This window comes from Mastigoproctus giganteus, chromosome 2, assembly GCF_048544385.1.
Source record: "Mastigoproctus giganteus isolate SK-2022 chromosome 2, ASM4854438v1, whole genome shotgun sequence".
NCBI classification, from domain to species: Eukaryota; Metazoa; Arthropoda; class Arachnida; order Uropygi; family Thelyphonidae; genus Mastigoproctus; species Mastigoproctus giganteus.
The window spans coordinates 184,123,666-184,138,068 of NC_143576.1; the positions used below are offsets into that span (position 1 = coordinate 184,123,666).

General features: G+C 33.4%; 1 protein-coding gene across 2 annotated transcripts in view; it reads right to left on the minus strand.

Annotated features, from left to right (window-relative positions):
* Positions 1 to 7,750: 7,750 nt before the first annotated feature.
* The window catches only part of IFT54 (intraflagellar transport 54), a 175,633-nt gene continuing 168,980 nt past the window's right edge, over positions 7,751 to 14,403 (minus strand). For both annotated transcript variants that reach the window (XM_090368840.1, XM_090368839.1), the window contains exon 15: positions 7,751 to 7,962. In XM_090368840.1, coding sequence (XP_090224966.1) covers positions 7,797 to 7,962 — 166 coding nt within the window. In that variant the 3' untranslated portion in view covers positions 7,751 to 7,796. The remainder of the gene's footprint in view (positions 7,963 to 14,403) is intronic.

A 14,403-nucleotide genomic window follows, 5' to 3' on the forward strand; every position in this document is an offset into this window, starting at 1 on the left:
TCCATTTCACCCATTCGTTTAGCCTGATCCACATGGCATGGTAATTGACCACAGTGAAGATAAAAAAGCACAATACATTTAATTCAAATACTGAACCTTCATCTAATTTTTCTGACTAAATGATATTATACATGTGCTTGAAATACCAGATTTTTTGAAAATTTAATTATCTTAATGACATCAGTCATTAGAATAGAGAGACTAACAGTGATTCAATCACCTAAGTCTAGAAATACCAAGTTACTGCATAAATCTTATATATTCTAATTACAAAACAAAAAAATATGTTTAGAAAAAAGTTTATCTTTTTTCATTATTTTTTTTTTCTCCAAAACCCACCACAAGAATGCAAATATGTATCTAAGACATGAGAGCACATTTATTTCTTTGGTCCTTTTTTCTCATTAAGGACACTTCTGGTGAATTTCTCAGCAAAAGGCAAACTACTGAAGTAGCTTTCAGCTGTAATCTTATTCAAGAAAGAATCTACAAGGACAAACATTCCAATTTTTTTTACTAAAATGGCAGACAGTTTCACATCAAATTAATAACAGTAACAATGTTTCATCCGTTTGTTTTAACAAAGTATTATACAAATGTATTTGCAAAGGCATCGTTTCTATAAATGTAATAATCCTTTATATATACAAGTTTATTTGAGTGCTCCTGTCTAAAGTATAGCAACATCCTACATTAATATTTTGCAGTCGAGGCACCAAGTTCATGACTAGAATAAGATGAAACTTTTGAAGTTACTTTAATGTAATGATATTTTCAATAAATATCAAGAATTATACCAATCAGAGCTGATATTCTTGCATCCTGTAATGACTACTCTTTCTTTAAAGAACCATTCTTTCTATCTTTTGGAAAGCAGTAAAAAACATTTGCATTTCAGATTTTTATTTTACTTCAATCTGTTTTTTTGCTTTGTATTTTTTCTAACTTTAATTTTAGAATTCCTTACTCTTCCATTGGTGAGCAGGACAATTTACTTTAACTATGGTATCCAGATTTCTTATAAATCAATGTCAAATATTTACAACTGCTCACAAAATATAAGGAATATGTATTTCTAAATGTACTTCTATTTGGGTGGGGGGATAAGGTTAAATTTAATTGCTTAAGTTTTTAATTTCAAATAAAAATAATTTAAGCAAAAGTGACAAAAGTGCTTTAAAGTCAAAAATAGCACTGAAACCTCATTCTCTGATACTATCTCTAGCATTAATTTGCTTATTTCTTTACTTGCGCATCAGAAATTAAACACACATACACACACAACCTTATAATTAAATAACACACATACACTTGTAAAAACCTATAATTATATAGAATATCTGAGAATTATATAAACATTATAATTCTGGCGAGTGCCATATTCCTAAATAACAACAAGATGACTATTATTGGTCATATGACTAATCTTATTGATGGCTCTCAATTTTTGAGTAGTGTGCAAAACTCTATTGGTCTTGAAAGCACAGATAAAACAGGAACTATTAATGGACTGTAGTTACAGAACCAATTTAAGTAAAAATAATAGCATACCTGCACTCAACATTTCATAATATTTATATTTCAAATAAAACTGCATGTCATGAATGGCATAATATAAATAAATATATATATATATATATATATACACCAAGCAGCTGTACAACAACAACAACAAAAGGAATATCTACTTCTAAATCCACTTTTATGATAGCTGCTGCACAACAACAAAAAATCTATTAGATGGCACCTTTAAAACTGTCAGATTTGGTATTCTATATCACACACATACATACAAAAGAATAGTTGTTACATATATACCAGAAAATGAAAATCAAATAAACAAAAATTACAGCAGAAATCAAATGAATGGTAACTTCCCACAATTCGGACAGTAAGAAATTTAAGATTTTCTATAGTAACAATAATGCTCAAAGTTATTTTGATATACAACAAAAAGAAATGTCAAACAAAATGACTAAACTACAATATTTTGGAAATGAACTGCATCTTGTGGATAATTAAAAAATAAGAGGCAGTTTGATGCATTAAATTAAGACTTCCAATTTGTAAAAGCATTAAATTAAGACTTCCAATTTGTCTCAGTAACATTTAAAAGTTGAATACTGTCTTTTAAAAGTTACAAACCATGTATATGAAAGTTTATTTTAAAAATGAATTATTATCATGTCCAATATTTTATTTCAGCATCACTCAGCAATTTGCTTTATTCTGATATTGCATTAAACTTGTTCTAAATTTCACCCTTTGAAACTACTTACATTTACAATTAAGCTAATAAATCAAGAATTATAAATTTTAATAATAAATTTTAAATCACACAAATATAAATAACCACTTGAATTATGAACACCCTTGCCACTGTTATAATGCAGAGTGCCATCTCTATGTCTAGTACAGGAGTGGCGAACCTATGGCACACATGCCCAAAGGGGCACCATACAAATTTTTTGGGCATACGGAATTCAGAGCATCCCAAAAAAACTGAGTCAACTATTCAACAGTTTTCTTCAAGATTTGTCAAAGTTCAGAGAATTGGAAGAAACTGCAAAATTCATTAAGTTTGCAGACAGTGTAAAACTAGCCGAACTAAACCTGAAAATGTTTCAGTGTTTCGACCTTTTAATATTTTCTAAATCAGAAAGATTTAGAAAATATTGAAAGGAAATGATTAGTGATGGCAAAGAAAACAGCAGAAAATGAGGTATTAAAAGTTCCTGAAACTTTTGTCTGTTTAAAAAATCTGGCAATGGCATTACTAACAATTTTCTTAACATATCCTTGCGAGTCTTTGTTCTCAGTGATGATCTCTGTTAAGTCTAGTCATAGGAGTAGTCTGACAGATGAAGCTAGTGCTGCATCCATACCTCTAAAAGTTACAAAGTATAAGCCTGATGTAAAGTATCATACCACATCAATGGTGCAGCAACAGAAGTCTCTATGATGTTTTATATTTAAAATATAAGAGAGGTTTATTGTTTTATATTAAATTTGTTCTGTAAGCTAAAAGTTGCATTTTTGTTATGAAGGATTTCATTTTAATACATATATTAAAGCATCTTTGAAATAATGTCTTTTATTTCATTCATTTTTTGGTTACGCTTTTGTTCAAGTGTATGAGAAAAATAATGATACTGTACTTTGCAAAATTCTGAGTGGCACGCCAAGGGTAATTTTTTTCAAAAGATTTAGTCAATTTTGGCATGCACCCTTAAAAAGGTTCGCCACCCCTGGTCTAGTATATACAGCATTTGGTAACAAGCTGTGTTGATAACAGTACTATTCACAATCAGTGCTCTGTTCAGAGGGAACAAGGACTGAAAAACAGATAACAAAACATGTAGCAATCAATAACTTATGTGGTGGTAAAGGAGGGTGACCTCCACTGAGTGAAAGGAGGGCAAAGCATGCATGTTAGGACAACAGAAGAATAACGGAGAACCATACCATGCAACGTGAGCCAGCACTAAAGCAGTACAAATGGAGTAAACCTTCACCACAACCTGGACTATAACAACAAATGTTTCACAACACCCCCACAGAATCAACACATTTTATTTTAAAGATGACTCACATGGTGTCAGAAAAAAAAACTGAATTATCAATGGCTAGCAAAAGGCTTGGTGATACACCGAATCATATATTTGTGATGCTATTTTTATATCTGGCAGCCAACATCAATCAGTAAACTTTCATGCACACTGCAAAAACCTAAGCCAACTGCAGTAGTGTCAGTCTGTTGTGTGTTTGTGGGTATGTTTTATGGAAAATTCCAAGATACCCTAAACAGTAATACCGTAATTCAACAATAGTAAATCATGATTGGTAATTTACTTTGTCAACTTACTTTACACACGCAACATTGCTATAAGGCACTGATGTACATAGAGTTACCAGTATATGGCCATGCATGCAATAATGCTTCCTTATGGTACTGTTGCACATGTGTTGTGCATTATTCAGATGCTGAAAATTATGCAATGATGATAGCATTTCTAGAAGAATAACATATTAACCCAAAAATTTGCAGACATGGTTAAGGAGCATTTAAAAGAAATCAAATAAACTCCTCTTCTTTCCTCTCAGAATGAATCTCAACCCAACCAAGTTCAAATTATAAAATGCTGTGGTATTCATATTTCGATAATGAATGTGTACATGCACAAATGATATATACTACTTCAATTATATTTATATTGCAGATACTACAAATATTTACATTCTGGTATTTATAGTGTTTGCAAAAGTCTGTGGAAATATTTTATTGTTTGTTATCTTAACTAATGAATAATAAAATATAAACACAACTTGTTAATATTCAAAAATTTTCACATATCAAGTTTTAGTCAAGAAAACATTTTATCAAATTTTCATAATTAAATGGTCTACAGATTTTAATTATACAGGAACTCCCCGACTTACAGAATAATTGACTTATGGAAATTTGACTTTATGTAAGTTTTTGTCGGCCAGTGCAAACTTAAAAAAATTGTGGAAACCTATTTTGCATCCAGTAGGAATAAATGGAGATATTGTGAAAATATCATATTGTGAACCCAATAACACATTGGTGTGTTTTTTTTTTTTTTTTTTTTGTAATTCATTCCAAATCCTTGGAAGTTAAATTTCGCTATATTACTAAGCTATTTATCTCTCTAAAAGGTCATATTTATAATGGAAATTGCACTACGCTTTCATTGTTATCATATGTTCCTGTTATAAGAATCAATTTTGAATGCCTTTGTGATATTTTTCTAAAGCACGTTTCTGGAGGTCACAACCAAAAAACAATAAAAACAATTTTCACTTTCCAGTTTATTGGGCTTTTCTGTTAGTGCATCTAATTATAAACGGGTAGTAAACTCAATCTTATTGCATTTGTGATAATACCGATAACTGCAATTGTGGGTTTTTACGCTATTATTATGATGAAATGTGTTCCCTTTCGCTGAAATCTTCAATCATACAAAAAAACAAAATTTCAGAAACTTCTCTTCATTCCTATTTACGTATTACAACGATGAAAGGAAAGCGACCAATGAAAACTGCAAGTGTTGGTAGTGCCAGGAAACGAAACAAAATTGATTTAGAAATGAAGATGAGATTGATTAAGAAGTGCGAAGCAGGACAAAGTTTGTCGTCTATTGCAAGGGAATTAGGTCTCGCTGCTTCAACAGTGAATACTATTTTATAGGACAGTGCACGTATAAAAGAACATGTCAAAGGATCAATGCTATTAAGATCAACAGTGATCACAAAACAGCATTCAAGTGCTATATCGAAGATGGAACAGCTGTTAATAATACAGATGGAAAATCAGATTCAGAAGCGAGTGCCCCTGAGTCTAATGACCATTCAGGCAAAAGCAACAAGTATTTATAAAGATATTAAAGATAAGTACGGCAAACCTCAACCCAAGTTCGTGGCAAGCAACAGGTGGTTTAATAGGTTCAAGCATCGTGCTGGTTTCCACAACGTTAAAGTATGCGGTGAGGTCGCCAGTGCCGATTCTGCAGCTGCAGAGAAATTTTGTGATGTGTTGGAAAAAATTATTGATGAAGGTGGCTATTCAATGCAGCAAATGTTTAACGTTGACGAGACTGCTCTGTATTGGAAAAAAATGCCGGATCAAACATACATTCATACATTGCCAAAGAGGAAAATACAATGCCAGGTTTCAAGTCTTCAAAAGATAGGGCCACGCTCTTGCCTGGGGCTAATGCAGTGGGAGATTACAGATTAAAACCACTGCTTGTGAACCATTCTGGAAATCCTCGTGCATTTAAGGGCATCAATAAAGCCACCCTACCTGTGCATTCCCCATCGAACCAGAGAGCATGGATAACAATATATTTCTTTGAGGATTGGTTTAAATGCTGCTTCATTCCCGAGGTTGAAAAATATTGTAAAGACAACGACGTTCCTTTCACGATTTTGCTTCTATTAGATAATGCTCCTGGACATCCTATGCATCTAGATGATTTCAATTCAAACGTGAGAGTCATATTTCTACTGCCAAACAACAACTTCACTCATCCAACCTATGGATCAGGGTGTTATTTCGAATTTAAAAGCATACTATTTACGCACAACATTTGCTCAGGCATTGTGTGCAGTAGATGACGAGAAAACAAATTTTACGTTGAGAGACTTTTGGAAATCTTACAACATTTACCACGCCATCTTAAACATTAATAAGACCTGGGCGGAAATTACTAAAAGTTGTTTAAATGGTGTATGGAAGAAAATATGCCCAAGGCACATAAAGGGCTACGAAGGATTTGAAAAAGACAAATAATACGAAGAGGTTACAGATAAGATTGTAAAGGCTGCACAGCTACTTCAGTTGGATGTTGTTGCCAAAGACATGGAGGAGTTAATAGAGGAAGAAGAGAAGGAATTATCTAACGAATAACATATTGACTTGCAGGCAGCAATAGTGAAAGAAGAAAATGCTGATGAAGCTCAAGATGAACAAAATGAGCAGCTGAAACACTTCATTGCCAGAGAGATGGCAGTGGCATTTTCTTGAAATTGCATCGGCAATGGCGATGTTTGAGAAGGTGGATCCTGACAGAGAATGATTCTTAAAAGTTAACAGTTGTTGTTGTTATTTGGTTTTTAGGAGCATTAGCAACTAAGGTCATATTGCTCCGGGGATATGCGGTGGTCATTCCCTGACCTTTCTGCATCCTCTGTATTTGGTGATCATGGGCTCGAATCCCGGTCTAATCAAGAAGCGTGTGCTATGCACTGCTGCTCCTGCCCACCTGGCTACGGAGGCACCAAAAGTTAACAGAGAGGCAATAATAATGCTTGCTTACTACAAAGAAAAGAAAAAAGCCACCGTCAGGTCATCCATTAATATGTTCTTTCGTAAGGTTGAGCGGCCGACCCCTTCTAAATCTCTACAGCCCTCAACCTCCGCAGCGGCGTACTTATCAGCTGATGATTTCAATTCTGGCAATGATGCTCGAGAGGTAAAACTTACTGACGCTATACTTGTCTCCTCTCCCTTTTTTGTAATTTTATAATTTTGAAATTTTTTTAAATTGCATGCATTTGTAATTTTTCCTGCGCATGAGATAAAAAATTGAATAAATACAATAAATAATTCTATTTACATGTTTGTTGAACATTTCTTTTTTGATTCAATCAATTCAGCGAGCACAGTTGCAAGTGCTGCACCAGCATGGGGAAATTCCCCGACTTATGCAGCGTTCTGCAGAATGCAACCCTTACGTAAGTCGGGGAGTTCCTGTACAACATTCTAACCAATATTCATGGTGATCATGTAAAATAATTTCAATAAAAAATAAAATTGTTTCAAATCTGAAATAAACCACTGTTTCAACATTATGCTTCTTTTTTATATATTTACCAAAAAGCAATTATGTTCAAACATCTCTTTTGTGTCTTTGGAGCAATAATTAAAGACAAAAAAGATTAGCAATTTACATAAGTTAGACTATAAATATATTACATTATCAAAGTTTAAAAGCTAATCCCCAGTATGGGGAAGAAGGGGAGGAGAGAAGATTAGCTTCTTAACTTTGATAAAATCACCTCTGCTTGCTTAAACTTGTCTAAAAATAATATCTAAGGGACTATCAGTGCATTGTAGAAGAATAGTTTACATCAATTAAATACTTCAAATACAGCATAATTAGTATTTGAAATAATTTTTCCATTACAGTCACAACCAGTTGTATATTCACATGAATAACCCACAATACAAAACACAAATCCAGGGAATATATCTGTCAGCTAGCTAATGGTCAGGATTTGGAGTGTTGATTGACAGCCAAAAGCATCCTTTGCATGCGTTCCTCATTTTTCAGAATTGTTGCTTTAACTGCATTTATACTCTCTAACTGATCTTGGACCATTTGATCAAGTTCCTCTAACTGAGCTCTTAGTGGATCCAATACAGTTTCAGTTACACTAAAAATAAACAGATGTACATTTCAGCCTTTGACCAAACAACACTACTTCGATGCTATATCATAGTGCTATATTATATTATATATTATAGTTTCACAATAGTGAAATTAGAGTAACCTTATAATACCGTGATAAATCTGACTAAAAAATGAATAGCAAATGCTTAAAAAATGGTACTCACCTTGTATAAATCTGCAATAAAATATTTTTGGTCGATGGTGGTTAAATTTAGGTTGAAAGAAGCATTAAAAAAAACTAAGGTGGGGAATGGGGTGAAAATATTTTAAACAGATTTTAAAATGAGCGCAAGGAAGTAGAAATGCAGATCTCCAATCCTTGGTTGTCATAAAGAGGTTAAAAAACGTAAATGAAAAAAAGAGGAAAAAAAAAAAAAAAAAAGAGAGAAGACCGGTAGTGCCAATAGTCGTTACGAGGGACTTTCGTGAGTAAACCATCATCAGTTGGCAAATGGAAGAAAAGTGAGCACGTGTTGTATTTAAAGTTATCTAAACTCCCATGATGCTCTTTTTGACACGTGGGAACTTTAGCATTAATAATGTTGAGATCAGAATGGTGTCGGTACCATTCGATGGTGAGGGCTTCATATTGAAGAATTCTGTAGCTCAATGTAAGTTTAATAATAGTGATGGCAGGAGCCAACAAGGGGGGTGCGGGTGTGGGTTTGAGCTTGGGTTGTTAACTCAGTGCAGGATTGACTTGTCTTGAAACTGTTGAAGTGGTAGTATGCACGGGTATTGGAAGTTGTGGAGGAACCGAATTTGGTGGTAGTGCTGCCGATGTAACAGGTGTCGCAGTTCGGTTGACATTTTATGAGATATATTAAGTTATTGAGATCACTAGATCGTATGTATAGCTTAGCTTAATTTTCAGCACTCACCTCATAGTAATCCGCTTAGCTGGTGGAGGGTTTTATCACATACATAGTGGTTGTAGGATTCTAATACTTTACAGGGATTATGGGTTTTAAAATTAAGTTATGGGCTGTAGAAAAATTTTTAAGAAAGGAAAGTGCACCTTCCATGGTTGCCTAATTAAATTAAATTAAAAAAAAAAGGGAAATATATAAGCTAATAATCACGCACGAGCGACTTTCGAGTTTCCTCGTCTTCAGTTAGCTATAGTGGAGGGGGGAGGAAGAGAGCGTGCTTGTCTTATATACGGGTTGGGTTCCCGAAATGCATTTCAGTGCACGTGGAAACTTGATACGTGCTAAATTCCAAATGGGGGAGAAATTGGCGGGAATCTTTTTGTTTAACACGTTGAGTGATGTATGGCGCTTAAACCATTCAATAACGAGGGCTTCGTTTTCAAGGATTTTGTAGCTAGAATTTAATTTAATTACTGTGATGGCTGAATCGATGAGTGGGTTGTGATTTTGAGATTGGACGTGTTGTGTTAGTTCTGTACTTGCTGAGTTGGTTTTGAAGCTATTAAAGTGGTAGTATGCACGCGTGTTCGCGATTTTTGATGTCCCGAATTTTGCTGTTGTACTACCTATGTAACACGCTTGGCAATCTGATTGGCATCTGATCAAATATATAATGTTGTTATAATCTTGTGTCTCGTACTCGTGTGTTGTCTTGTATGAATTGAATTTGGAACTTAATTTGTTATACGATGTGAATATTAATTTTATATCTGTATTTTTAAAAATCTGTTGAAGTCTTCTAGCGTATTGTTGATGATATGGGAGCGCGATAAGGGGTTTTTGTGACTTATTCTTGTTCACGTGGTTAATAATTTTGTTTGGGTTATTAGTGTTATTATGAACTTTGGTGATGGTTTCTTTTATTAGTTGTGGTGGGTATTTTCTGTCGATGAATTTTTTGGTGAGGTATTGTAATTCTATAGATAGGTCTGTTTGTGTGTGGCTATATTTTACAGCGTTGTATATCTGGTTGTATATAACTGCTTTTTTGATGTATAGAGGGTGGTGTGAGTGGTAATGTAAGAATTTACCTGTATGTGTGTTTTTTCTGTATATTTTGGTGCCTAAAGATGTGTTTATTTTGTATACAGTGAGGTTTAGAAAATTAATTTTATTATCGTTTTCTACTTCGAGGGTGAATTTGAGTCTTTCATGTGTTGTGTTAAAGGTGTTCAGTAAAGTATCGATGGTGGTTCTGTTGCCTATTAAGAGGACGTCATCTGCATACCTCATGTATAGTTTAATTCCTGGGGGAAAGGGTTGGAGAATTTTTTCTTCGATAGATGCAAGGTAGATCTCGGATAAAGGGGCAGAGATACCGAGGCCCATGGGAAGGCTGAAAATTTGTTCGTAGACGTTATTTTGGAATTTAAATTGTTTGGCGTCAAGTAACAGTGATATGAGTTCTAAAATATCATTAATGTTTAAGTCGGTACGTTTTGTTAATGTGTCGTCTTTTATTAATAGATCTTTAAGGGCCAGTAGCATGGATTCGATGTGTACGTTTGTGTATAGGGAGACGACGTCGAAGGACGCGAGAATATCGTTTTCAGATATGGTTATGGAAGTTATGTATTCGTGTGCTTGTTTAGTGTTGTGGACCCTGAACCGAGAAAATCTCATTAAAGGTGAAATGATTTTGACCAGGAATATGGATAGGTTAGCATAGGCGGACTGTTTATAAGAAACGATGGGCCTTAAAGGGTAATCTTGTTTATGGAGTTTGACTATTCCAAAAATGTGTGGGAGAATGTTATTGTGTATGCCTATTTGCTGGAGGGTATGTAAATTAATTTGTTTGTTGGCTCTGAGTCTTCTTAGGATCCCATCAAGTTTATTTTTAAGCTTGTTAATATTAAACGTGTTGCAAGTTCTGTATGTTGTTGAATCTGATAAGATGTGTAACATTTTCTTTGTGTATGTGCTTTTGTCCATAATTGCGATGGTGTCCCCTTTGTCTGCCTTTTGTATTATAATGTTCGGGGTTTTTATGAAGTCTCGTATGTGGATTAATTGTTGTTGGGGAATGTTAGGTTTACTGGTTAATTGGGAGTTAAAAACAGCGTTAGTTTCATGTATGATTCGATATTTATCTGGGTGGTTATCAAGTTTGGTTTGTATTTCTATCATGGCGTCTTTAACTGGGTAGTTGTTGCTGTTAATGGCGAAATTGAATCCGTATTCTAGACTGGCAAGTTCGTTAGGGGAAAATGTTTGTGTGGAGATGTTAACAACTGAGTTTGTGGGGAGTTTTTTGTGTCTCCTAGTGAGTGTATCCCATTTCTTGGAGTGCTTTTGGGTATTCTGATTTAAAGTTGCTTGAATTCGTGTGTTGTTCTGTTGTACGTAATCGTACCAAGTCGTACCAAGGAAACTCGAAAGTCGCTCGTGCGCGATTATTAGCTTATATATTTCCCTTTTTTTTCTCTTAATTTAATTTAATTAGGCAACCATGGAAGGTGCACTTTCCTTTCTTAAAAATTTTTCTACAGCCCATAACTTAATTTTAAAACCCATAATCCCTGTAAAGTATTAGAATCCTACAACCACTATGTATGTGATAAAACCCTCCACCAGCTAAGCGGATTACTATGAGGTGAGTGCTGAAAATTAAGCTAAGCTATACATACGATCTAGTTATTACATTACAGCACATAAGGACTCCTTAAAATATCAAGAGTTATTGAGATCATTGATGGGATATTTGTGTGTATCTTTGTAAGAATTAAATAGGGAACCTAGTGTTCTTACAAATTCTTAATTCTTTAATTCTTACAAAGATACACACAAATATCCCATCAATGATCTCAATAACTTAATATATTTTCACCCCATTCCCCGCCTTAGTTCTTTTTAATGCTTCTTCCAACCTAAATTTAACCACCATCTACCAAAAATATTTTATTGCAGATTTATACAAGGAGGTGAGTACCATTTTCTAAGCATTTGCTATTCATTTTTTAGTCATATTATAGTTTCCTAAAACTGTTATTAAAAAAGTTTAATCCATTTCTACACTATTACTTCTTAATGGAAATTTATATATTATATAGTATAAAATGAAACTAAGAAGAATAACATATAAATAGACCTGTTTTTGTATCATTGCTATATAACAACACACACAAATTTAAGACTGGCAGCAAAAAATCTGTGGTAAGAGTGCACCTAGGTTAAAGTTCATAAGGGCATTTTTTATAAGTTCTTTTTAGAAAAGCTATTATTTTAATTTAATTTGAGCAGTTGTAAAATTAATAAGTTAGTTTTAAAGAAAAACATCATTCCATGTGATAGCTCATCACACAGAAGATCTAATTAAAAACTTATCAACATTCTGATGCCACTTTCCACAAACCATTCCTCTATGATTCTTGCTGATGACAGACAGAATGTTTGTATCACTTTATTAATGTTATGTGTTTGATATATGGAACCCCAACATTTTTTTTTTATTATGGTGCCTAACCTGTATACTCATTCATGTGACAGAATTTTTTTTTTTTTTTTGTGAAACGTTATTGTCACAAGGTGCAATTCAAAAAAAAAAAAAAATCACTTCTTGCCACAAGATACATACTGCATATATACATTTATGCAGTTTATTTTTCCAAATGATATGAATTTATGAAGTCACATGGTATAATATAAATAACTGTTACCTTATGAAGAAAAACAATTTAAGTGCAGTGTGAAATAATATCCAATAACAGTGTATACATATGCCATAATGCCCAGTGAGAACTATAAACCATCTCAGAGTGCATACCAACAAACAGTAAGTGGAATTTTTGTTCAGAGGGCTGCTGTGATAAAAATATAAACCAGGAAAAGTAATAATATGTGTAAAGGTTTCACAAAGACTTTGAGTGGAAGGAAAAAACACTGTTATTAATTTAAAAAAAATTTCAAAGTAAATTTTTATATGGATATTTTATGGATTTTAAATGTTTATATGGATTTAAATATAAAGTTTTTTATAATTTAAAGTTTTCACAATTTTCTCTTTATTATATGGTTTTTTTCTCATTAATTTAAAATATTAAGCATTATTATATCTGCATTACAGTATTTTTCAAAACTGTCACACAAAACTGTCTCCCTCCAGAATATAAAATGCCCAATCATCTATTACAGTTTCGTGTAACTGCACAGTAAAATCACATCTGGGTGTTCCCCAGGCTACTTTAAAAATTTGAAAAAAGAATCTATTACCTCACAGGGTTTGAATTAATAAAAAAATGTGTGTAAAGCTAAAAAGCATTAAAAAGTTATAAAAATAAAATAAAATAATGACAAATTTATCTCTAAAGCTTTCCAAAGTTTAACCTTTTTTTCATTAGTAGACAAACATTGAGACATACAACACATACTCCACAGGACTTGAACATGGGTACTGAATATGCAACAGCTGACTCTCATCACAATTCTACCATACCACTGAAAGTGTCTCTATGGCTACCAACAAATTTCCTACCCCACAATAAGACTCAAAAGTGGGATGCGTACACCATCCTCAATCATGGTTCATAACCAATTCTGTTGTTTCAACATGAAAACTTTCAAGTCACTTCCCAATCACAAAACCTAGGTGCACCATCAACAATCATATCCTCAGGACATACAATAGTTTTCCTCCCACACATGCATAGTAATGGTTAATCAATTGAATTTGTAACCATATATGCCATGAGGATATTATGATTGCTGATAATACATATTTTATGACAAGAAACGGCCAGAAAGTCTTTGATATTATAACAGAGTGTGTTTATAAACTATAAATGAGGATGGAAAATATCTCACCTTTGAATCTATGGTTCTATACGGTTCTCTTGATGGTATTCGAAAGATCTAAAAACAGGAGTGTCGAACTCAAAGCTTATGGGCTATAGTAACAGTTCTCTGAGAGTTATAAGATGCCACAGATGTTTCTTGGAGAGCTTTCTGGTAAGCTCTCCAAAATCCAAATCCATGAAGGTTGGTATGAGTTATGAATTTTATATTAGAGTATTTTCCTCAATGTATCATCATATACCATCATTTTCACATAGGTTTAACACTTCACCCAAGAAAGTTGACGGGTAAGTTGAGTTGAGAGTAGGACTCAAAATGGAAAATTTAACAAAACAGAATGCTTCTTAATAAAATATCTTATTTTTTAATCAAGTACATACATGTCATTACCAATTACTGAAAACAGGAACACTGCTCAGGTGTGCTCCAGTGCATTCTGAGCCTTGCCTGGAGGATGCAACACATACATCAGAGGGCCACATACAGCATGCCAGTTTGACATGCCTGGTTCAAAATCATGATCTTTAGTTTCTACAACTTGAATTTTTTTTTTTTTAAATATAAATGATAGGCCATTTTCACTTTCTTTTTGGTATATCTCTTAATTCAGAAAATTTATGACAGTGAAATTTTATATTTTAAATTAAGTTTTTCCCCCCCTCCAGAAGATCCTTTAATTCTTCATTAAAACCAAAGAG